The sequence below is a fragment of the Megalops cyprinoides genome, chromosome 12, assembly GCF_013368585.1.
Source record: "Megalops cyprinoides isolate fMegCyp1 chromosome 12, fMegCyp1.pri, whole genome shotgun sequence".
Lineage (NCBI taxonomy): Eukaryota > Metazoa > Chordata > Actinopteri > Elopiformes > Megalopidae > Megalops > Megalops cyprinoides.
The window spans coordinates 10,987,831-11,010,572 of NC_050594.1; the positions used below are offsets into that span (position 1 = coordinate 10,987,831).

The 22,742-nt window shown below is 42.3% G+C and overlaps 2 protein-coding genes across 2 annotated transcripts; both read left to right on the forward strand.

Moving 5' to 3' along the window:
• Positions 1 to 797: 797 nt before the first annotated feature.
• Positions 798 to 11,703, forward strand: mcm8 (minichromosome maintenance 8 homologous recombination repair factor). Its single transcript, XM_036542207.1, has 18 exons — positions 798 to 1,020; positions 1,371 to 1,463; positions 1,822 to 1,904; positions 2,661 to 2,810; positions 3,120 to 3,223; positions 3,542 to 3,740; positions 4,672 to 4,757; positions 5,173 to 5,321; positions 6,309 to 6,507; positions 6,739 to 6,769; positions 6,903 to 7,043; positions 7,177 to 7,318; positions 7,975 to 8,170; positions 8,883 to 9,102; positions 9,360 to 9,569; positions 10,096 to 10,172; positions 10,972 to 11,161; positions 11,500 to 11,703. Exons 1-18 carry the CDS (start codon positions 798 to 800, stop codon positions 11,590 to 11,592), a joined length of 2,586 nt encoding a protein of 861 aa, XP_036398100.1. The 3' UTR covers positions 11,593 to 11,703.
• Positions 11,704 to 12,848: 1,145 nt separating this feature from the next.
• Positions 12,849 to 16,977, forward strand: crls1 (cardiolipin synthase 1). The gene is made up of 7 exons (XM_036542698.1): positions 12,849 to 13,934; positions 14,278 to 14,415; positions 14,620 to 14,749; positions 15,140 to 15,225; positions 15,380 to 15,448; positions 16,178 to 16,269; positions 16,589 to 16,977. The coding sequence occupies exons 1-7, from the start codon at positions 13,257 to 13,259 to the stop codon at positions 16,677 to 16,679; spliced, it is 1,284 nt and encodes a 427-aa protein (XP_036398591.1). The 5' UTR covers positions 12,849 to 13,256; the 3' UTR covers positions 16,680 to 16,977.
• The last annotated feature ends 5,765 nt before the right edge of the window (positions 16,978 to 22,742 follow it).

The window sequence follows — 22,742 nt, forward strand, 5'->3', positions numbered from 1 at the left end:
AATTGGTCCTTTTCACATCAACCGCAGATTTTAATTGGTTAGAAAATAATGAGGCGGGGCGCGGTGTCACTAAATCAGTGGGAGTAAGTTACTTTTCTCTCCGTACCTTTAGCGTTTTCTCTGTGATTGGTCTAATTTCTAACACTAAGAATATAGACAAATCAAACGTCAGTGCGCTTTGCAGTGTCGTGTCAGGATTTGCGGAAACGGTAGTGACGCAATTACCGCGCGATGCCTGAAAAATGTCTGCAGAACATCTCTTCTGAAGGGTTCAGGTTGTAGAATAACTTCATGTTTAACTTATCCTGTCACTTATTCGATATATGTTACCGCTGTCATCAGTACTGTAATATGTTAATGTGATCAGCGGACACTGTTTAATGCAATTAAATTAATTGTACAACTAGTTAGCGACAAAATACGAGTTGTTGTCAGACAGCAAGCTTACTGGTAAATTCCAACTGTATCTGGCTAGCCAACACTTCTCCTTTGACTCAAACATGCCATCTGTGTAGCCATCAAGGTGTTAATAATTAACGTTAAATAGTCATTTAGATCATTGCACCAAACCGAGGATAAAACATATTTCCTTTACAAATAAAGTCGTTTCATGGTATTATAGCGACTAAGGAGAGCTGTCAAGAAAATAGTATTTGACTGTTGTCACTTTAACTGAATGACAGTTGATATATCATGAGCAAAGACTGGCTTTGTAAGCTGGGTGATATTTAAGACTTAATATCCGTAATCATGGCTGTGTTTCTTCCTTCACAGGAGTCAGAAGTCAGAAGGAGAAGATGAGTGGAGAGCATTGCAGTAGGGGGTCATGGAGGGGGGGTGGTGGGAGAGGAGGAGGTTGGAGGGGTGGGAGTCGGGGAGGATGGAGGGGTGGGAGTCAGGGAGGATGGAGGGGTGGTAGTGGTGGAGGTTGGAGAGGGGGCGGCGGGAGGGGCTGGAGTGGACGACCCTGGAGAGGACGTGGTGCTAACCCCCAGCCCCAACCCAGCACTGCAGGCCGAGGTGAAGCTCATTTTCACTCGCTTACCAACCTACTTTAATGCACAAACACGGGTTCATCGGGGTAGGCACCGAGGGCAGGAGGCCAGGGGGTGGGGTATAATGACCTTACTACTGTACCACCTTACAAAGAACTAATGTATTGAAATACATGAAATATGTGAAGCTGTAACATCAAATAGAGCAATGGGGCTACACAGTGGGCTTACTAAACTCTTCCAGTCAGAATTCATCACAACATTTCTGTAAAAATGAAGACAGCAGCAGTTGACCTCCATCACAATACAGAATGCTGAGATATCAGTACACATCAAGCAGAGTTTATAAAGTCATTGGGTTTGTCATAAATTCAGGACCAAGAGTTGGATCACAGCACCCTAAAACGTCACAGGCAACACTGGACCATATGTGCCAGTATAAAGGCTGGAGCCTCTACTTCTCTGAAGGTACTGAATGACTTAATAATATTTTACAAAAATGAGTGAATTATTAATGAATATTGCTTTGCTTTGTTGGGATTTATATTCATTTATTACTGCATTGTGTGGAGTTTATGTAGTGTGCGTGTTGAATTGTGTAACGAAGTAAGATGTGCTACTTGCTGCTCAGCCAGAATTCTTACCATATATTTAGGCTTGCATTTCAAATTACATGAATACATTCAAGTAGGGACCTAACTTTACTGTGCAGAAATATTACAATGTACCATATTGTCAGTATTAGTTCGATGTTTGATTTTGAAGAGTGAGTTTCTGAGTGATTATCCATTGTAATTGTTGTTGTTTTTTTTTTCTTTTTTACCAGGTTTCTTTGAAAGTTCACCACATATCCAAAAGGTTCAGGCCTTTGAAAAGTTCTTCACATCTCGAATTGACCTTTATGACAAAGTATGTCAATTACTTTTGTAATGAAAGAGGCATTTTTATGCTAAATCCGTTTTTATTCAAATGTAGTGCTTTTTGAAAGTTCATCAGAACTTTGCACACTCATTCTTCAGTTTTAGTCAGCTGATCTTTGTCAGGGTGATGCAATAACTGTGCCCTTGTAAAGTAACTGAAGGTGTATAAATGTCTTAAGGGGTTCCTTTTATTTATAATTTAACTGACCTAAATCTCAGGTTCACTTATACCTATAAGATAAGTTGATTGAGAGTTATACTAAATTGCACCTTACATTTGAAGTAGCAATGCACATCATTTTGTAATTCTACAAGTAAAACTCTGGTTCCAGAAGATTGGTAATGATGATAGAAATGTGACTTAATCACATTCGATTAACCCTAATAAATTAATTTGCTTGAGAGCAATAATCAATTCAGAATTTAGACTTATTTGGTGAACAACAACGCTTACAGTTTTTTGTCACATTTGAATATTTTAACTAATAAGACACACATTTCAATTTATCATTCTATTTGTATAATGAATCATGATTGAAATGTATTTTTGGCTAAATAACACATATTTGAATACATAAAACAAATATTTGAAGACTAAAAGGAGCACACCAAAAAGAACAATAGGCATAGCTACAGAATTTTCTTCAAGAGAGATCTATGCTGTTTGAATTAACACTGATCAACAGAGAGACTATGTTTATGATGTAGTCAAAGCAATGTATGGAGGTGTGGGGTTTGTTCTCAGGATGAGATTGAGAGGAAAGGCAGTATCCTGGTGGACTATAAAGATCTCATCCAAGACAAACAGCTCTCCCGAGCCCTGCCTGACCTGCCAGCAGAGCTCAGAGACATGCCAGAGAGGATTCTGGACTGTCTTGGACTAGCCATTCACCAGGTAGGATGCCTTCCCACTGGCAACTGTCTCCCTCTGATCACTCTTAAATGGTAGCGAACCCTGAATGTGCCCTAACATCTAGGGTCAGCATGATCCATACATACATAGGACCTTATCATATGCTCATAATGATGTATACATATGTACAATCTTATTATATGCTATTATTGATGCATACATACATAGGACCTTATTATATACTCTTAATGGTGTATAGATACATGCTTATTATATGCTGTTATATAGCTTTGCGTTGATACTTTGATGTTGTGTATGTACAGCATTGCTTTTCCTCATGGTGTGGCTCAGGTATTGACGAAAGATCTGGAGAGACATGCTGCCGAGCTCCAGGACCAAGAGGGCCTGTCCAGCAGTGCCACCCCCATCGTCAATATACCCTACATCAACGCAAGGTGTGTTACATCAGTGTCAAGTAACACATCCACTCATCATGTGTCCATAACTCCAGGTAACACATCTATACATCAACAGCAGGTGTTGTTTTATAAGGTGGAATTATAATCGGACACAATATTCTGACAAACGAGTCGCACTTTTATATAAGAGACAAATGCAGTGCAAACAGGTTAATGTCCAACGCTGAGAATAAACCCATGGATTTCATGGTATCACTGCATATTTGTTTATTTATATTTGTTGCCCACGGTGTAGTTTATATGATTGATTTGCTTATTCGATTGTAGGGTATGAGTCTGTTGATGTGTCTGCAGGGTGTATAACTATGAGCCGCTGACGCCGCTGAAGATGCTGCGGGCGAATCTGTACGGGAAGTACGTGGCTCTCAGGGGCACTGTGGTGAGGGTCAGCAACATCAAGCCTGTCTGCGTCAGGATGGCCTTTGACTGCAACCGCTGTGGAGATACACAGTCCCTGCCCCTACAGGATGGCAAGTTCACCACTCCCACCAAGGTGTGTTACCACAATCTTCATTCTGTACAGGAAGTGCATTGCATCTCCAATCTGCACAGGAAATATACAGGAAGTAAATCTCATTTACACTCTGCACAGGAAGGTACATCTCATCTACACACTGTGTAGTATTCAGAGGAAGTGAAGTATACTGAAAACACATCTCGTTTACACTGTACAGGAAGTGCATCTCATCTGCACTCTGTAGAGTAAGTGTGCAGGAAGTTCACCTCATCTATACTCTGTACAGGAAGTGTACTTAAGTATATCTGTACTTTAAGTATATTGCAATTACATTTCATCTGTACAAAAGTGATTCGGATAGCAAGAGGGAAATATTTTTAATGGTAATGTCCTTTATGGTGTCACTTGATAGCAAGGAGTGCAGACATCAAATTCCACAATGCAAGTGAATGGCATGTGTGCCTTTAGCTCACAGCATTCATTGACCTTTACTGTCATTTTTTTTCTTTCAAAATACACTCATTTACTAAAACTCACATTGCAGCAAAGCATTTCAGTGTGTAGTATGATGAAATTGGATAATTTTAAAAACTAGCATGACTTTGAAAATTCAACATCATGAATATTCATAAAGGGGATATGTTCCACCATTCGTCTCAGTCAGAAAGAAGGAAGGCATTTCAGACCTATTCTACAAGGGCTACTTTCTATCATCGGTAAAGAAAAATTGAATTATGTCATGATATTGTGTTTGTTATAAGCTAATAACTAGCCAGCTAATTATTTCCTTGACATTTAATTGTAAGGGGTTTTTCCTCTCAGGCAAAAGTCATTTAGACAAGTTGTGTGTAGTAGTTACTGCAGTCTTCAACTATTCATGGGTATATGGGAAGAGTGTCTGCTGCCATCACTGACTGGAAGGGAAGAAGTGTCTTCTCTGCGTTGAAACGTAGTATTTGTTTTCCAGTGTTTGCAGGCGGAATGCCACGGTCGTTCATTTACACCCAACAGAAGTTCACCCCTGACGCAAACTGTGGACTGGCAATCTATTAAGTAAGCATTTCCTGTATTTACTGTTACTGTTTGACATGTAAAGTGTAATAACTAGCAGTCAACATCTAATGGCAGACATTTTGCTTCAAGTGTTTTGAATGGTTTGCACAATGCAAATATTTGTCTAAACGAATACACTTATCTTTCCCTGTTTCTATGGCAGCAGAAAACACTGTCAGTTTTTCAGATGTCATTCTTCCTTTTATTCTGCAGACTGCAATATTGATTCATCAGATAAATGGTTGTACTATTGGAATATTCTGTTCCTATGTTTATATGGACGTCTGAATATTTACTGTGGCCCAAGAATATTCCTATAGCTACTCACAATTCCTCCCTACTCCTCAATTTTGTAATTGTGAATATGAATTCATCAGTAGGGTTTATTGAATTATGTTTGTGTGGCATTCCTCAGGATTCAGGAGCTGATATCGGATGACCAGAGGGAAGCAGGACGAATCCCCCGGACCATCGAGTGCGAGCTCACTGAGGACCTGGTGGACAGCAGCGTCCCAGGAGACATGGTCACCATCACCGGGGTCGTCAAAGTCTCCAACGAGGAAGGTCTGCTGTCTCTCTCTGACCACTCTGCTCTTCTCTTAAACGCTCTATGACCTCTGTCCTCCTAATCACTCTGCTCTGATCCACTCTCTGACCACTCTTCTCTTAACCTTGGTGCAACCAATTTCTCTATGCCATAATTTGTCTGCAAGATCTTTAAATTTACATATATTTGTATTTGCCTTATAATGAATAATCTTCTGATGCTGGTAAACTCTTCAATCCATCCTTCAACTCTTTCCTTTCACTGCTAAATCTAAGGGTAACATTTCAAAATCAGCTTGGTATTAAGGCTTTGAAAATGAATCTGCAGTGCTGTACTACACCCTCTATACAAACAGAACATTATATGTGATCAGAATATTGCTGGACAGTCATTTCTGGATTGTATGTTGGTGGAATATGGACGTATTTCCCTTTCCTTTAGAGGGGCTACACGTCAATAAATATGTTCAGCTGTGTAGAATCTAAAGACATATACAGACTGCTGTGATAGCAGGTCTTTAAGGTCATCTGTCTCTATTTTAAGAGCAGAACATTAACTGAAGTCATTATTACACGACAGGGCCAGGTGGACCATAGGGTTCATCTCCAGCCACCAGGGGGCAGAAGATCTCTTCTTTCTTCACCCCTTTGTAGGATCTCATTCTGCTGTCCCCGTCTATTCATGGGCTCCATCCAGAGGACTGCGGTTCTGTTCTGATAAACATATCCCCTGGGGCAGCAGGCTGGAGTAGCCTTTGTTATGGGGTTTCACACCTATTAAAACTCTTTAGCAAGTTATATACTGATGAATGGGAATACGCTTGAGTCACATATTACTTTTTTGTGTAGAAAAATTTCACTTTTTACATTCAATGTATAAAAACATAAAGTGTAGATGTACATTTATAATTTTCAATTGCGTGGCCTTGAATATATATGTAGTTTTGAACAGGCTTGTACTGTTAAAGAGGACGGAATCTCTGAGTCTGAATCCTCCCTCTTCAGGAAATGCCAGAAACAAGAAGGACAGGTGCATGTTTCTGCTGTATGTGGAGGCCAATTCGGTCAGCAACTCCAAGGGGCAGAAATGCAAGGAGGCAATGGAAGCAGAGACTCAGGGTGCATCTGTGGAATTCTCCCTCAAAGACCTGTACGCCATTCAGGAGATCCAGGCGCAGGAGGACCTCCTCAAATTAATAGTCAAGTGAGAAAGAGAACGCTGCTTGTGTCCATATGCATGTCTGTCGGTCACTTTAAAGACCACCGACAGTTCTGTTGATGCTGGCCGTCCAGGGCGCCACATTTTTACCCATTTCACAGTGTTTCCTTCACATAGTGCAGCTGGATGGCAGTTGTTTTGTTAAAGCAGACTACTGTCTTGGGCTTTGCTGCTAAAAGCCTCTTACAGTTACTTTGTGTTTTCCTTCTCTTACAGTTCACTTTGTCCAGCCATCTACGGCCATTTGGTAAGAACAACCAGTGCTTCTGCAGAGTTTTTAGATAAGTGATATGCACAGTTGTAGTCACTCTGGATATCACTCTTGGATGTCACTCTGTACAAGCATAGGCGTGACATGATTTGCATCTCTTGGTCTCCAGCTGGTGAAGGCGGGGTTGGCGTTAGCACTGTTCGGAGGCTGTCAGAAATATGCGGATGATAAGAACCGCATTCCCATCAGAGGTGACCCTCATATGCTGCTTGTAGGGGACCCAGGACTGGGCAAGAGTCAGATGCTACAGGTATTAAAAGGTTCAGTTCGATTCAAAACATGCTTAGAAGGATGCAGGCTGTTTTCAAAGTGAGAAACAAACACATACTGTACGTCCCTGAAGCTGCTCCATGTGAGGACTGTTCTCTGTTGCTTTGTGTCAGGCGGTGTGTAACATTGCACCACGAGGAATCTATGTGTGTGGGAACACCACCACCACCTCAGGGCTGACTGTGACCCTGTCCCGGGACGGTGGCTCTGGGGACTACGCTCTGGAGGCTGGAGCCTTAGTACTGGGGGATCAAGGTAAATGGCAAGTGTTCATATGCCAGACCACATACTCCTCATATGCTGCGCTGTAAACCCTACTCAATACCATTATTTATATCCAGGAATTCTGCAATAGAGAGTTTTGTGTGAGTAGAATGGGACAGGTCATGAATCACAGTGTTACTGCTGGTGATTCTGTGCTGGAAAGGACAGGTACTGTAGATAGGCATCTAGGGCTGTCATGTCTTTTTGTCCCGAGAGTAGTCTGAAGCCCCTCTCTTGACTAAACAAGTATAAACTTTCATGGTCGGCACCCTGAAGGCAAACTTTTTCAGCTCGCACTCATATCTCCTTGCTAATTTGATAAAGTAAGCTTTAAAAAACCAAAGTGTTTGCAACATAAATTACAAGACCACAATAAAAGGTTTGCAAAAATGTTTAGACTGCTTTATTTAGTGTGTGTATTTAAAAAAGTAGTGAAAATGGATGAAAAAAGAGATGTAAAGTAATGGTGTGTAGATAACCACATTAAATCATTTTGCACGGTAACTCACTGTAAATGAATAGTGGTGTCATGCTGGAGGAAAGCAGTCACTTGCTACCCAAAGTTGAGGCCTGTTTTGGCTGATTGGTGGTGTGTGGTTGGTGGTGCACATATTCCTGCACTGATTGGTGGCGTGTGCTGGCTGTAGGCGTCTGCTGTATTGATGAGTTCGATAAGATGGGCAGTCAGCACCAGGCCCTGCTGGAAGCCATGGAGCAGCAGAGCATCAGCCTGGCCAAGGCTGGCATTGTCTGCACCCTGCCTGCCCGCACCTCCATCATCGCTGCTGCCAATCCCGCGGGGGGGCACTACAACAAGGGCAAGACCGTCTCCGAGAACCTCAAGTAGGCTGCTCTAATATTTTAATACAATATTTTTCTACTCCAGTATTCAGCCGTTATAGTGTTCCACTGCTCCAATGTTCAGCTGTTATAGAATTCCACTGCTGTAATATTCAGCCATTATAGTATTCGACCTCTCCAGCATTCAACTGTTGTACTGTCCGTCAATATTTTGACTCTTCCTGTATACCTGTACCTCTTCCTGTATATCTGACTATTCCACTACTCAATAGTTCCACTAGTTGAATGGGCTGCTGTTAACAGTATGCCACTGAATTTATAAAATAGAGTTTTATCATTTTTTCGTTATGAAATCTCAAGGGCTTTATATATGTGTAAAAAAAAATCATCAAACTTTCTGTCTGAAAGTGACAACTCTTAGACTGGAGTTTCATACAGTAGTTGGAGAAAAGTTGGGTCTGATTATTTGAACATTCAATTCCAAGTGCTCCTCTAGGAGATGAGCCTCTTTGATCTCACTTAAATATATAATAATGTTTATAATTTTTCATGTGTATTGCTTACTTTGAGTGATTGTTAGCACAAGTAGTGGTGTGAATCTCAGGTCTGTATCCTTCTTTTTCTCATGGCTGTGTGGCTTTGCTGCAGTCCTGCTGGTCTATCCTGTCAAAAGGCTGGCAGAATGCCACTGATACAGGTATAAAGACCTGTCTCTGTTTGCTGTGGCTCAGTTGCGTATTATGTGACCTCACAGGATGGGCAGTGCTCTGCTGTCCAGGTTTGACCTGGTGTTCATCCTGCTGGACACCCCAAATGAGGACCATGACCACCTGCTGTCTGAGCACGTGATGGCCATGCGCTTGGGGCATAAGGGGACACTGACCAGCGCCACCGTCACCAGGACCCCCGCGCGGGAATCCAACATCTCCCTACTGGAAGTCCCCTCGGACCAGCCTTTGTCTGAGCGGCTGAAGGTGACAGCTTCGATCAGAAATGGTCTAAACGGAGGAAATTTACCTTTCCCGCTCGAGAACTGGAACCGGGCTGACTCATTTTACTCCTTTCCCACCAAATTCTTTGTAATATTCTAAGGTTTTAATATTTGTTCGCATGGTATTCCCATGTATATGTGCAAAGACAGTTTTCTTTCTGAACTAAACCCAGTGCTAACTTAGTATGCAGACTTCTACCTCAATGGGCTGATAATAAAATGAGAAATTTATCTTGACAGGTTGCCCCTGGGGAGGCCCTAGATCCCATCCCTCACCAGCTGCTGAGGAAGTACGTGGGCTACGCCCGGCACTACGTCCACCCCACGCTGTCTGCAGAGGCCGCGCATGTGCTGCAGGAGTTCTATCTGGAGCTGCGCAGACAGAACCAGGCTGCTGACAGCACACCGATCACCACACGACAGCTGGAGTCTCTCATACGCCTCACCGAGGTAATGCACGCACACAGGGCAGATCGGGTGAGCGGTGAGGTACTGCTTGGGACACATTACAGAAATAGCTGCCATGCAGAGGGTGGCATGCCTCATACATGCACTGTGTACGTCCTGCTCACCCCTCCCCCAGACTCTGCCGCTACCCTCAGCTTATCTCTGCATATTTCTGAACTGACTCAGGCCTGACACTCTTTCTGCCAGGGTGCTTGAGGAATCTACCCCTCCCTTGAAATAAATTTTCCTCCCTTTTTCTTCCAGCTTTGGTCAGGACTCATTCATTCTTGGTGGCTGTCTTCACTGGTGTGACAGAGTGCTGGAGATCCAAGTGTTTCCGGTCTTTGCCCCAGTCTTAATTACTTAATTTGATCCCCAATTGGATTAGAACTTGAATCACTCGATGCAGGTGTCCAATCAGCTGGAGGCTGAAAGGCATGACATCACTGGCCAAGTCAGCAGCTGTCTCTTAACTACTCAGATAACAATGTGTTTTGACCTGCTGTGTGTGCATTTGTGTGTTTTCAAGGCTAGGGCAAGACTTGAGCTACGAGAGAAAGCCACAAAAACGGATGCAGAAGAGGTTGTGGAAATTATGAAACACAGGTAGTGACTGAATTCACCATTCATTTGAGTGGTATAAGGTTCCATTTTATGTTTTCCTTATTATCATCTCATAATAATGCATTACTACATTTCTCTTGTTCCCCTAAGATTTTTGTGAGCCAACAGATTGTAGGGCCTTAGAACATACCATCTAGCAAAAACTAGCAGAAAAATTTTCAGTTAGTCAGAGAGTTAGCTAACTAGCCACATGTTTCTTTTGTCGATTACATTAACAACATAGCAAAGTGATGAATGAGTTTAAGCTTCTGTGATCATGATTATTCATAATTGACTATTTATTGGTTTGAGATTAAAAGTAGAAGTAAAAACAGAAAACTAAAAAAAAAACATGCTTCCTTGTCAGTGAACTAGCACTACACAGGTTTTCATGTAGGTTAGTGAGTGACTTGTGAGTGTATTTTTCAGCTATAACCGTGAAATATTAACTACAACTACAATTACATTTACAACTTTATTTTTACAATGTTTATTTCATTATTATCTAAAATGAAATTGAGTGGTCGGTTTTCAGCTGCGCCCTGAAACCGCACAGCTTCTCACTTTCCAGATGGGTGAGGATCTTCTGTTGATTAACATTATCGATTCCCTGCGTCTCAGTCCCCCGGGGCAACACCCTTTGCACGCACGCAGCAAATTTCGAGCTGACCGGATCCAGTGTGGTGGAGAGCTTTAGCTAGTGCCCCTTATCTGATTAGAGATGTTCTCCGGGAATGAAAACATTGCATAGTTTCCCATGGTCAGTTTTACGCTGCAGTAACCCTGTGTTTATCTCCGGCAGTTTGCTGGACACCTACCTGGATGAATTTGGGCGGCTGGATTTCGACCGCTCCCTAATGGGGTCAGGAATGAGCAACAGGTCACAAGTAAAGAAGTTTGTGGCTGCGCTGAACCAAATCGCTGAGCGCACATACAAGACCACGTTCGAGCTTCAGCAGCTGCGGCAGCTCGGCAGAGAGCTAAACATACAGGTGGATTGTTAACCACAGGCTGTGGCTAACTGTGATATGATGAGGTGATGCAGTATGCATGCCGGAAGAACTCTGGCACAGAATGTATTTATTACAGTTGGCATTGACTATTTGAATATTTGACCATGAGGTAGCTAATCTTAGACTCAGATGAGACTGACATCAGATAGTGATTAAAAGGCCACGTCTTCCAGCAGTAGTTTTGAAGGCTCATTCATCACAATAAAGAATCTTTATTGAAATGAATTTTTACACATGGCAAGTTTATATTGAAATACAACGTGGATTTTCTTATGGTAAGGTATTACATATGTTGTGTTCTACTTTTCTTTTGTCAGGTGGTCGATTTTGAGGGGTTTGTCAGTGCTTTGAATGAGCAGGGCTACCTTCTGAAGAGAGGGCCAAAGATGTACCAGCTTCAGACCATCTGAACAAACACGACCACAGTCAGCACCTGCGTTGGACTATCTGAACAGACACTGCCATTATCAGCACTTGAATGAGACCATCTGAACGGACATGACGACGATCACTACCTTCAGTTCCCGCTAATTTTTATAAACATGTTCTCCCAGTTCTTCTATTAATTGTATTTATTTATAAGCAAAATGTAACAGAGGGTCACACATTTAATTCACGGTTATATCAACTTATAATAACTAATTTGATTTTCTTATTGATTGATTTTTTTTTACTACATATTTTAGAAATTTGTTTAAGCAAATGTTAGAATGGATACTGCTCTTTAATTAAAGAATCAGTTTGTTTAAGCACTCTTATTTACTTTTACTTATTTATGTTTATACCAAAATGTTTTTCTGACTGATCCAGAATCTGATAAAATGCCTGATTTCAATGTGGATCACCACCTGCTAGAGCATTTTAGTAAAATATATGGGTTTGGGTTTTGTGTAGAACACAGTGATTTTTAGGTAAAAGCTATTTGGTTAGCATGTTTTTAACTTTGGTAGACGTCACTCTAGCCGTAGACTTAGTACATTGTTACTCCTGCCACTTCGCTGCCGCTATAAAAAGTAATCTATTATCATGGGCCATACCATGGGCCTATGTATACCAATATACACAGATGGATGTGAAACCCTTCATCTGGTATTCTTGAATTTTAAATGTCACTGTGCAATATTGCAACATGTTAAATATTGGAAGACATTATTTACATTTACATTTATTTATTTAGCAGACGCTTTTATCCAAAGCGACTTACAAAAGTGCATACAGTAAGTATAGCGACAGTACGCGGACAGGATGTGTACAGTTCCACGATGAGACAGTTCTCAGCTGAGAGCAAGGTCTGTTTGACGACACAGTACTATTAAGGTCTGTTTGAGGACAGAGAACAGTACACAGTACTATTATCAGACAGTAAACAGTACTATTATCAGACATTAGGTTGGCTCTGCAATGGGTTTATGAATTTATCCTTGATCGACTAGTAATTTGTACTGTAGCTCTAACTGGATCGACGACGTATTCGTACTGTCGCCCGGAATTGATCTAAGAAATCCTGTCACATTTCATGTTAACACTCTTTAATCTAAGTTCTGTTTTTCCACGCTCCAGCTCACTAGGTGGCGGTACCCAGCGTAAGTTTGGTAAACGCAGCCAATGATGTCAACAAAGAAGAAAATTTTGAACGTGTCAAAGACTCTCAGATCATGCATATTTAAGCGTGTATGACCGGGGGAATCTTTGATGGACTACCGTTTCGTAATGGAGTCACCCCTTCATATCACTGTCTGTTGTCTGAGACGAGAAAACAATCATCTGCAATCGGTGAAGCAGTAGGAGCGTGTTTATTAACACGAAAATTGGGCGGAAGTGTGCACTCATAACCAACAGGTTTATGGAGCGGTGCCTTACTGTCGCAAAGTTATAGATGAATCGGAATGCGGCAATGTGGTAGCACACGTTGAGAAGTGGGACAGCACCTCGGGATTATAGACAGAAATGTGAGGTGAAAAAGAAAAAAAAAACCAAAACAAATGCTGATCCCGGGGACCCAGGGCGTCAGTAGCAGCAGACTATTTTAAGTATTCGGAAAGCTAGGTAGCTAACCGTTAGATTGGTGGTTGCGATGTTCCTAGCAGTTTGCAAAAACAACTTGGTAACTTGTGCGAAAGGGCACGTACTCACTTTTACCCAGAGTTGCGCTACGTCTACTTCACTTGCTCGGTGCTCAAATGTTTGTAAGGGAGTGCCGAGTTCGTGGGTCCAGAAAACATCACTAAAGACCGTAAGAACAGAGAAGAAATGGTTCCAAAGATTGAAAAATTCGCTGTCTTCTTTAGGGCAGTGGCCCAGCTTCATGCACTTTCCTGCGAGCAAATTGCATACTCGCAGATCAACTTTTAACGCTGGGTTTCTTAGTGAATTCGAAAAGGACGGTTCAACACGCGTCGTGTCCACAGCTGTACAACGAACGCCGCAAGGGAGTATTTGTGAGACTCAGGAGAAAACGAACCATTTACATAACATTAACGTCACCGCTGTCCCCAGGTCGAGGGCACGAGGTTTTAACTATTCAGCGCTTCCGCTCGATTTGACACCTGTCCTCCGTGTCAGTGTTACACCTGTATATTCAGGTGCACGTCAACAAGAACGCAGGGGCTACAGTAGCCTTTCCTCGGGAAACCCGAAGTCTGACGGAAAGGAGGTTCAGCCGAAACAGGATTCCACAAGGGACACTAGCGCACCCACGCAAGGTGACTCTCTAAAGGCTGCTAATGAAGGCTCGTTTCACTTTAAAGAGCTGGTAAGTGCCTAGCGTTCGGTGCAACACTGTATTCACGCTCGCTACAGCGTGTTTGACTGCGAGATGGAACGCATCACCCCACGAGCAAACGAATAATGTTAAAACTGTTTCCCGCAAGGTCATTTACTTTAGATAGCCAGCTAGCTGCTGCTGACTGAAGATCAATCATGTATTTTGACTGTCAGTTGGCTGACCGTTTTTGAAACTGCCGCTAATTTAATGCTGCAGAACTGTCAAGGTCAAGAGAATGTGTGTGATGATTTACGGTGATGAAACTACTGGTATTTATTGATAGGAATCAGAAGCTTGCGGATATGAACACCTTTGTATTTTGTTTTTCCAGTATGAAAATCCATGGACAATTCCAAACTACCTGTGCATGGCCAGGATAGCGCTGGCTCCGGTGCTGGGATATCTGATCGTGGAACAGTATTTCCATGCCTCTCTTGGTCTTTTTGCTCTTGCTGGAGCCACCGATTTGGTAAGTTCTTGTGAAATACTGAAATATGTTTTGCTCAAAGAGGGTGACAGGAATCTGTAGAAGTGACAGGTTGCAATAGTCATTACAGCAGTGCTGTGTAGTTATGCCCCATCTTAATTTCAAATCACTCCTTCTGTTCCCAGTCTTTGAGAGTGGCATTAATGGAAAAGTTCTTATATATTGTCCGATGTGTTTTGTTCACAGCTGGACGGCTACATTGCACGCAACTGGGCCAATCAAAAGTCTGCTTTAGGCAGCGCTCTTGATCCATTGGCTGATAAAATCCTTATCAGCGTCCTGTACATCAGCCTGACCTACGCTCAACTAATCCCAGGTAAGAAAGGATTAGGTTCAAATTCGTAATAACTCATTACAGGCAAGAAGGGATTGAGTTCAAATCCCTAATGCACTCATACCAGACAATTAAGGATTGGGTTCAAATCCCTAAGGAGTGTTCACCTGTTTGAGCTTTCCATCTTTAGAACATTTGAAAAGTGCCCATTTCCAACATGTGATGACTGTTCCAGTACACATACCTCAGTCAACATTCCCTGACCAATCCAACTGAATCTCTTTGGTTTGAGAGAAAAGAAAGTATGGAGTCTGTAGGCTCCATAACCAATACCATTCTCATGCCCATGGCAGCGCACTTAACATTCATGTAGACGTTACAGCACGCTTACATGTCATGTGCACATGCTTAACATTCGCGTGTGTTTTCCAGCTCCACTCACTGCGTTAATCATTTCACGGGATGTGGCTCTGATTGCGGCCGTCTTCTATGTCCGCTACAAAACGGTTCCACCTCCGGTGAGTATGTAGCGCAGGTATAGGTTTGGTGGACTTGGATCCCAACTGTAGGGGTGGCGTGCACGTACAATGTGTGTGAATCCATGCAAGGCTGTTGGCACTGTGGCATTTGATGCAATGTAGTGAAAGTGTAAATGCTTTTTCTTACCTACAGATAACTCTCAGCAAGTTCTTCAACCCATGTTACGCCACAGCTCAGCTAAAGCCAACACTAATCAGCAAGGTACTCTTCTTTCAGATTGCAGCATTTTGTGTAGTAGAATTAAACCTTGGACTGGATTGGCTGGACATACATGAGAATATTCATCAACTAAACATGCCTGTTGACTCAGTTTTTAGTGAGAATTTAAAATAATGCCAAGCTCTTATTGGATGCACATGTAATGGTTGGGTACTGATATATTTATTAAAATAACCATAAGAGTTTTAAGATTATTTTATAATATGATCTCCCACACTGGAACTTAACATACTTACAAATTGTTCAGTTTATTTAAATCTAAAATGAAATGAACATGTTGTTCATTAACAGTTACAGCATTAAATACCTCTTTAATACCTCTTAATTATTCTGACTTGGGGCTAGATCTGGTTCAGCCACATTGTGGTTTGTTCTTAAGTCAGTTATAAATTAAGGTGAAAGTGCTGTGGCTTAGATGGCCCACTGTCACACATAGCATTCCCCTCTGAAGTACTTTGTAACTCTAGAGGTAAAATATTTTCGAAGGGAAATGAGTTATTTATTTATCAGAAAGTGTAGGGCTAAACCTCAGTAATTATGATGGGTTTGTTTGTTAAAGTCATGTTGCATGTAATATGTAGAGGAGTTGCAGCAGTAATTGCTTATGATGTTTAAGATAAAATTTTGTGAAAGGTACTCATGCTTATTGATAACTAAATGACACGTAAAAGCCTCCTCTGAGCCTGACTCCTGCGGGTTTCGTGTTGCCAGGTGAACACAGCGATTCAGCTGGTCCTGGTAGCAGCGTCGTTGGCAGCGCCCGTGTTTCACTACACAGACAGCCTGTTCCTGCAGTCCCTGTGGTGAGTATAGACATGGTACATGATGCCATGTGGTGATCTCATTGAACAGATAGGCTCCCACCTGCACAGGCTTGTGATGGCAGGTCACTTGTCGCATGGAGACTTTGTGACTTTGCCCCTTTGGTCTCTCATTTGTGACACCTTCCACTTAATCTGGATGGTCCACTTCTGCTCACTGTGTGTTTCTGCATCACAGAGGAACTGCTGCCCATTACCTGTCTGTAATTTATGAATGGAGCAGGGGTGTGTGTAATGAAATGAGGAAGTGCAGCAGTGCAGATCAGTTGTGTGAGATGAGCTCTGTCTCTGCTGTTTGCAGGTATGTCACTGCACTGACGACTGCAGCCTCGGGATACAGCTACTATCACTACGGGAAAAAGACAGTTGAAGTTCTGAACAACAGAAAGTGATGCCATGGAAACGGCAGCACTTCACGTGGCCGCAGGAACACCATTTGGGAACTCTTTTGGATAATCATGCCGTGTAAATACTCAAACTGGCCTGGAAACGAATTCCAAGCCATCATCATTAAATATCCGAATGTCTTTTTTTGTAGTGTAAATTGGACTTCCACATCTTGGGGTGTAGAAGAAGGTATTTTGCTAATCATAGACGTGATACCTCTGTGGACATGGCAGAGGCACTATACCAGTGACAGTTTTATATCCCAATGATACAAATTCTCAAACTCATCAGAATAAAGAGATCTGTCGACAATCATGCGATTTGTTTTTTTTTTTTTTTTCCCAACAAAATATTTGAATGTGCTGTCACATTTAATACTGAGAATGGGCATTTGATATGCTGTTCATTTTACACTGTTTATTTCTCATTTTTCCATAAGGGACCAGTATATTTCTGCTGTTAATGGTTAATGTTCAGTGAGGGAGGGGACTCTCACAGTGTGTTCAGTAAGGGAGAGGATTGTAAGTGTGTTCAGTCTGGGAAAAGAGTCTCTCACTGTGTTGTCAGGAAGAGGAGTCTCATCGCATGTTCATTTACAGAGAGGAGTTTCAGCCTGGTGATTCTTGTATTGCTTGCTTTTGCACTATTTTTACAGAAATATTAATATGCAAAATAATTTTTGTGTTGGTTTATGAATTTTTTTTTAGATTCATATTAATAGAAGAAACGGGGAATCCACATAATAAAAACAAAATTTGTGATTTTTTATTGTGATCTTGGTATAAGAATCATGATCATATTTGATTGAAACTGTAAAAATAAAAAACATACATAAGTATGGCACAGTTTCAATGTACAGATGCTATATGACAAAAATGATTTTGGCCATTAAACTTTTCATAGAAGATTTTTGCAGGATGACCTTCACAACTTGTATTTTTGCATCCTGTTCATTTATACTGATGGATGTTTACTGAAGCATACAGTGGTGCTGCCATACCCATTTTCAAATTTACAACCTTCTGGTTACAAGACTAATTCACTAATCACTATAGCATACCATTGCACCCCCCCCCCCCCCCCCCTGCAAATCATAGTTGCTTTATGTGTCCTTCATGGGCCCTGTTTCTTACTCCTTAATAGGTGTGGCTGACCTCAGATCAGTCCAGTTTGAACCCAGGTGAGGAAGTGTAGGCTAGGGAGTGTCCTTGAGCTGTGGGGTCACAGTCGTGTGGCTGTTGTCTCAGTCTATATCTTGAAGATGTTGGTGTTGGATGCCACCCTGTCCTGCGGGTGGCAGTATGCTGGGTTGGGGATGGAGATGAGACTGGTCAGACGCGGGTTCTCCAGTGTGCGTTTCTGGCGCTGTTTGTACAGGCAGACCCCCAGCACTGATGTCGCCAGTAAAAAGGCAGCGGCCACGCCCGCGAGAGTGCAGATGTAGATCATGCTGTTATCCTTGGTCGTGAACGCCGTACAGGTCGGCTGGGAAAAGCCGGCACGGTTCCTGGAACTCACGCATATCAGGTGTGCTTGGCTTTCCAGCAGCCCAGAGAGGCGGAATCTCCTGAGCGTGGAGTTGAGGGTGTGGTTCGTCGTCGCCCCGTCCCCTTCCTCCCGCACCTCCAGCAGGTACTCTGAGATGGAGGAATACGGCGCGCACCACCTCACCAGCGCAGAGTGTTGCGTGACCTCCTCCACAACCACGGCCGTGGGGGGCTCAGGGGTGGTGGTTTCCGGGGACAGGCCGGGACACAGGCAGGTGGAGAACTGGGAGCAAGGCGCCTGGAGGGGTGCACAGAGGTCGTACCTGCATTCAAGATTGTCCCCTCTGCTTTCCGTCACTGCTGCCTTGGTGCTCGCCGTGTCACCGTCATCCACGCTCTCGAATCTGGGTTGTTTCAGACATGGCCTGGTGGAGACTTCTGGAGGTGTTATAACCATGGTGGCCTCGGCCACTGTGGGTGGAGTATTTACTCCTTTGTCGATGGATTTGTTGATGTTCACTCTGGCCACTGTGAAGGCGTTCTTATGGGATGCTGCAGAGGTCAGTGCTGCATTTGTATGTGACGCCACAGTGGTTGCTTCAACATTCATATTTGATGCGTCAGAGGCCAGTGCCGCATTTGTATGTGATGCTGCAGAGGTCGGTTCAGCATTGGTGTGTGACGCTGCAGTCGGAGTGGTAGCCCGGTCTGATGTGGCCGATGACGGTAGGAGTGTAGCCAAAGGTGTGCGGAGTGTGCTGTTAGGTATATCTTCACCACTGTAAACAGAGCACACCTGTTTATTCACACGCGTGTGAAATATTGAAAACGCATATCCTGGTTCTTGTTATCTGCCTCTATGAATTAAAACACTATATTTTTATTTCATGTCCAAGACCTGCGCTCACACCTCAGCTGCTTATTATGTCAGTCTCCATTCCTGTGATCTCTGCCTTTCCAGTGGCAGGTTGATCATAGGGTCAGGGGTTAGGGCGGAGTGGCCAATGGAGGACTTATCACACACACGAAGTCACACTGTTCTTTGATTTGAACAGAAATGCAGTTCCGTTGGTTTTAAAGCTGTGTGTGTAACCATAACAGTAATCTCACCAGTATGCAGATTTAAATAACTGAACCAAGAGGTGTGGGGGCAGGCCTTTCAGAACTGAACGTGGTACATTTGTGATTTGGGTCAGCCAAAAGATGGCACAGTATAAAAGCAGAAATGCATGCTGATTTGGAAATGTAATGGAAGCAAACTGCTCAAAAAGGGCAGCAAACTGCGGTTCAGCATCCTTCTGAGTTCGGACTTCTCTTGACTGATAGTCGAGGCCCTTCAAAGAGATATTTCACATTCTTAATACATCAGGTCTTACCTCACTGCTGCAGCAGAGGCAGTCCAGTTATCTCCTTCTGTAAATGGAGTGTTTAGCTCAGCACTGGGAGTATCTCCATCCTCTGTGACTGTCATAGATCAGAAATTATTTAACTTTAATCCAGTACTTAAAACTGCCATATGTCAAGCTTAAACAGTGGATAAAAAACGAACTACTGCAATAAAACTCTGCAAACCATTCAAGTTCAAACGAATGGAGCTGGTGTCACCACAACAGTCACTGTAAAAATGACCTCAAATAATAGCAATAACCATTACTGGAACCATATTCAGATTAATTTTTTTGGCATCCTTCCAGAATCATGGATCTAACGAATAAAAGAGTCATAAACATTATGAGTGAGGTCATGACAGAATAACATCTACCTTGAACTGACCGGTGCTCTGAAGGAAAATAACTTTCTCATACTAGTAAAAATATGTCATTAACATTATGGTTTAAAGGTATCCTCGTCATTATCAGGGTGACCAGGCCTTGAGAGCTAATGTTTATAGTTACTGTTACCATGACCTCTCTTCAGAGCTATGGTTTGTACTTTTTGTTATCATTGCCTTGGGTTAGGTTTATACGGTAGCTATGGTTACTGGTGAGGCTGTGCCTTAAGATTTATGGTCTGTAGTTATCTTGATTAGACCTGCATAGATAGCCAAGCTGGATAGCTGATGTGTAGATATTATCATTATAGTCGTCAGTTTGGCCTAAGGGTTGTGGTCTGTAATTATGTTTATCAGCATGGCCGGGCATTAAGAATTATGGTCTGCAGTTATCGTTATCAGCATGGCTTAAGAGTTATGGTGTGTAGTGGAAGTTTTCAGCATCGTTATCAGCATGGCTGGGTAATAAGAGTTATGGTCGGTAGTTATAGTTATCAGCACAGCTGGGCATTACGTGTGCCCTTAAGCCAAAGTTTCCTGTCAGTGTTGATCTCACTAAGGAAGACCAGGAGAGGGAGGAGCACCTGGCAGCCCGTTGGTGTTGCTTGAGAGGGTGATGGAAGTTTCGGCTGAGGCTGGTAGCGTCATTGTCTGACACCCCACCTCCCACATGGCATTGAGGATCAGAGTGTAGCCCACGAGCAGGAATGCCGTACCCCTCTGCCTGGGGAGGAGAAGACACAAGCACAGGAGCTGCAGCTGGTTCATTCGGAATTGATACTTAATATTAAAGTTCAAGGCTCACCCATTTCACCATTGTGGCATGTTGCGTCTACAAATATATATTTAAAAAGAGCGAATTTAGATTTTAGAAAAATTCAAAATATAGATGAGCAGCAGTCTAGTAAAACAATAACCAAAACAGAAGTTGGCAAAAACAAACCACTTCCCCTGAACTCTTGGTAGTATTACATTTTAGCTACTTGATGCAATCTGGGCAATATAGATATATTACACAAACTTAAATGCTTAGTAAACAGGAGAAGCATTGAAAACATTTCAATGTTCTTTGGCAGGCAAACCTGAGAGACATACCAACAATTCTGTATAACAGCTGAATTGAAGTCAAGTTTTTTACTCTCTGTATACCAAAATTTAACTCCTCTTTTTAATTCTCTGAATATCAGAATATTTTAAATCCTCAAACTAACACGAACATAAGATTAATTTAATAGTTCTTTTTCACTGTTGCTCCTTGCTCTCATCACATAAGGAGTAGGAGACATTACATTGTTTTGTGCTGTCTTGACTGCTTGCCGCAATTGTTTGTTGGGATGAAAAGCTTCTGGATGTGAAGACTTGTATCTGGAATAAAAAAAAAAAACAGAATTGGAAAAAACACATCACTGGTGATTTTAGCACAGTAACCTGTTTAGTAGTCCTGATTTCATTTCATAAAGCATACTGAAGCTGTGATATGTTCAAAAATACATAAAGTCTAAACTCATTCCAAATAGCAATAGCTAATTTATACATGTAGAATTATTCTGTAGGATCCTTTCTAAAGATGTCACTGAATTCTGATAGTCGGTATCTGTCAGCTGTCTCTCACTTTTTCTGTCTCTGCCTCTCTCCCAACTACACTCTCTCTTTCTCTTGTCTGCCTCTCTCATGCTCTCCCTTTCTTTCTGTAACTGTCTGTCTGTCTCTGTCTTACTCTTTCTTTCTCTCTCTCTCTCTCTCTCTCTCTCTGTCCTTGTGCAGCTGCTTTGTGGCTTCATGTCCTGTGATTAGCATATATGATGTGGCCTGCACATGCATGCAGTACTCACCGTGGGTGCGCTCCACAGGTGTCTGTGTTGGAGTGTCTGCCCTGCACCCTGTCCTTCGTGCTGGTTTATACCAGTCGGGGAGTCACTGTGGAATGTGGAACGTGCGGGGGGGGGAAGCACTTTTGGAGGTTGGTTAATGTTGGTGGGAGTTTCACTCATTCTCATCACAGTGGAGGTTTCTGAAAGAGTGCTCAGCTTTGCTACTGGGAAACATGATTGTATTGTTGGCACCACATGCCGAGTACTTCAAGGTAAATGAGAAATTGGCATAGTGAGGTATGAAGATTACTAACTAGGTGAGAACACTCATCAAAGTATTTTCTTGAAAATTTGTCTACATTTAAAAAGTATACATTAAGGTATACATCTAATATATACACTGTAGGGAAAATGCACCATTTCTGTAGAGAATACTGCTATCCCCTGAAAGGCAGCATTCATTTGTTGAGGATAGTTAAATTCCACAAGGAATATCAGATTTTATTACAGTGAGATGACTGTAAGACAAGTTGCTAGGTAGGGCTGTAAGATGAGTTTGAAGGTAGGACAGCATGATTTTCTCCTTTTAAATATACTAAGTAACTTTGCCCCCACCAACAGAATTCCTACCAAAGAAATTATGTTTGAAGCTGAATGACCCAATGGTCATTCTTCTGTCAGCCTCCTCTAAGCCATCTGTTTAAACAGATATATTCAATATGGCCAAAAACAGTGACACTGATTCTTCATACATAAAGTTATTATCTGAGCAAAACAAGGGAATTCAGATATTTTATTTATTGGGATACATGATATGTGCAATAAAAATATTGGTTCATGATGGAAATATTATTCGAAAATGAACTCTTTAAACTGTAGTGTCATTAGTTGTCCATCAGGGGGTGTTGTGGACCGTGTTTTAAGAGTACTGGGGGAAACCCTGCCTCTAATCCACATATCCCTTGGCTATTTAAACGTGATCCCACCTCTATATTTTAT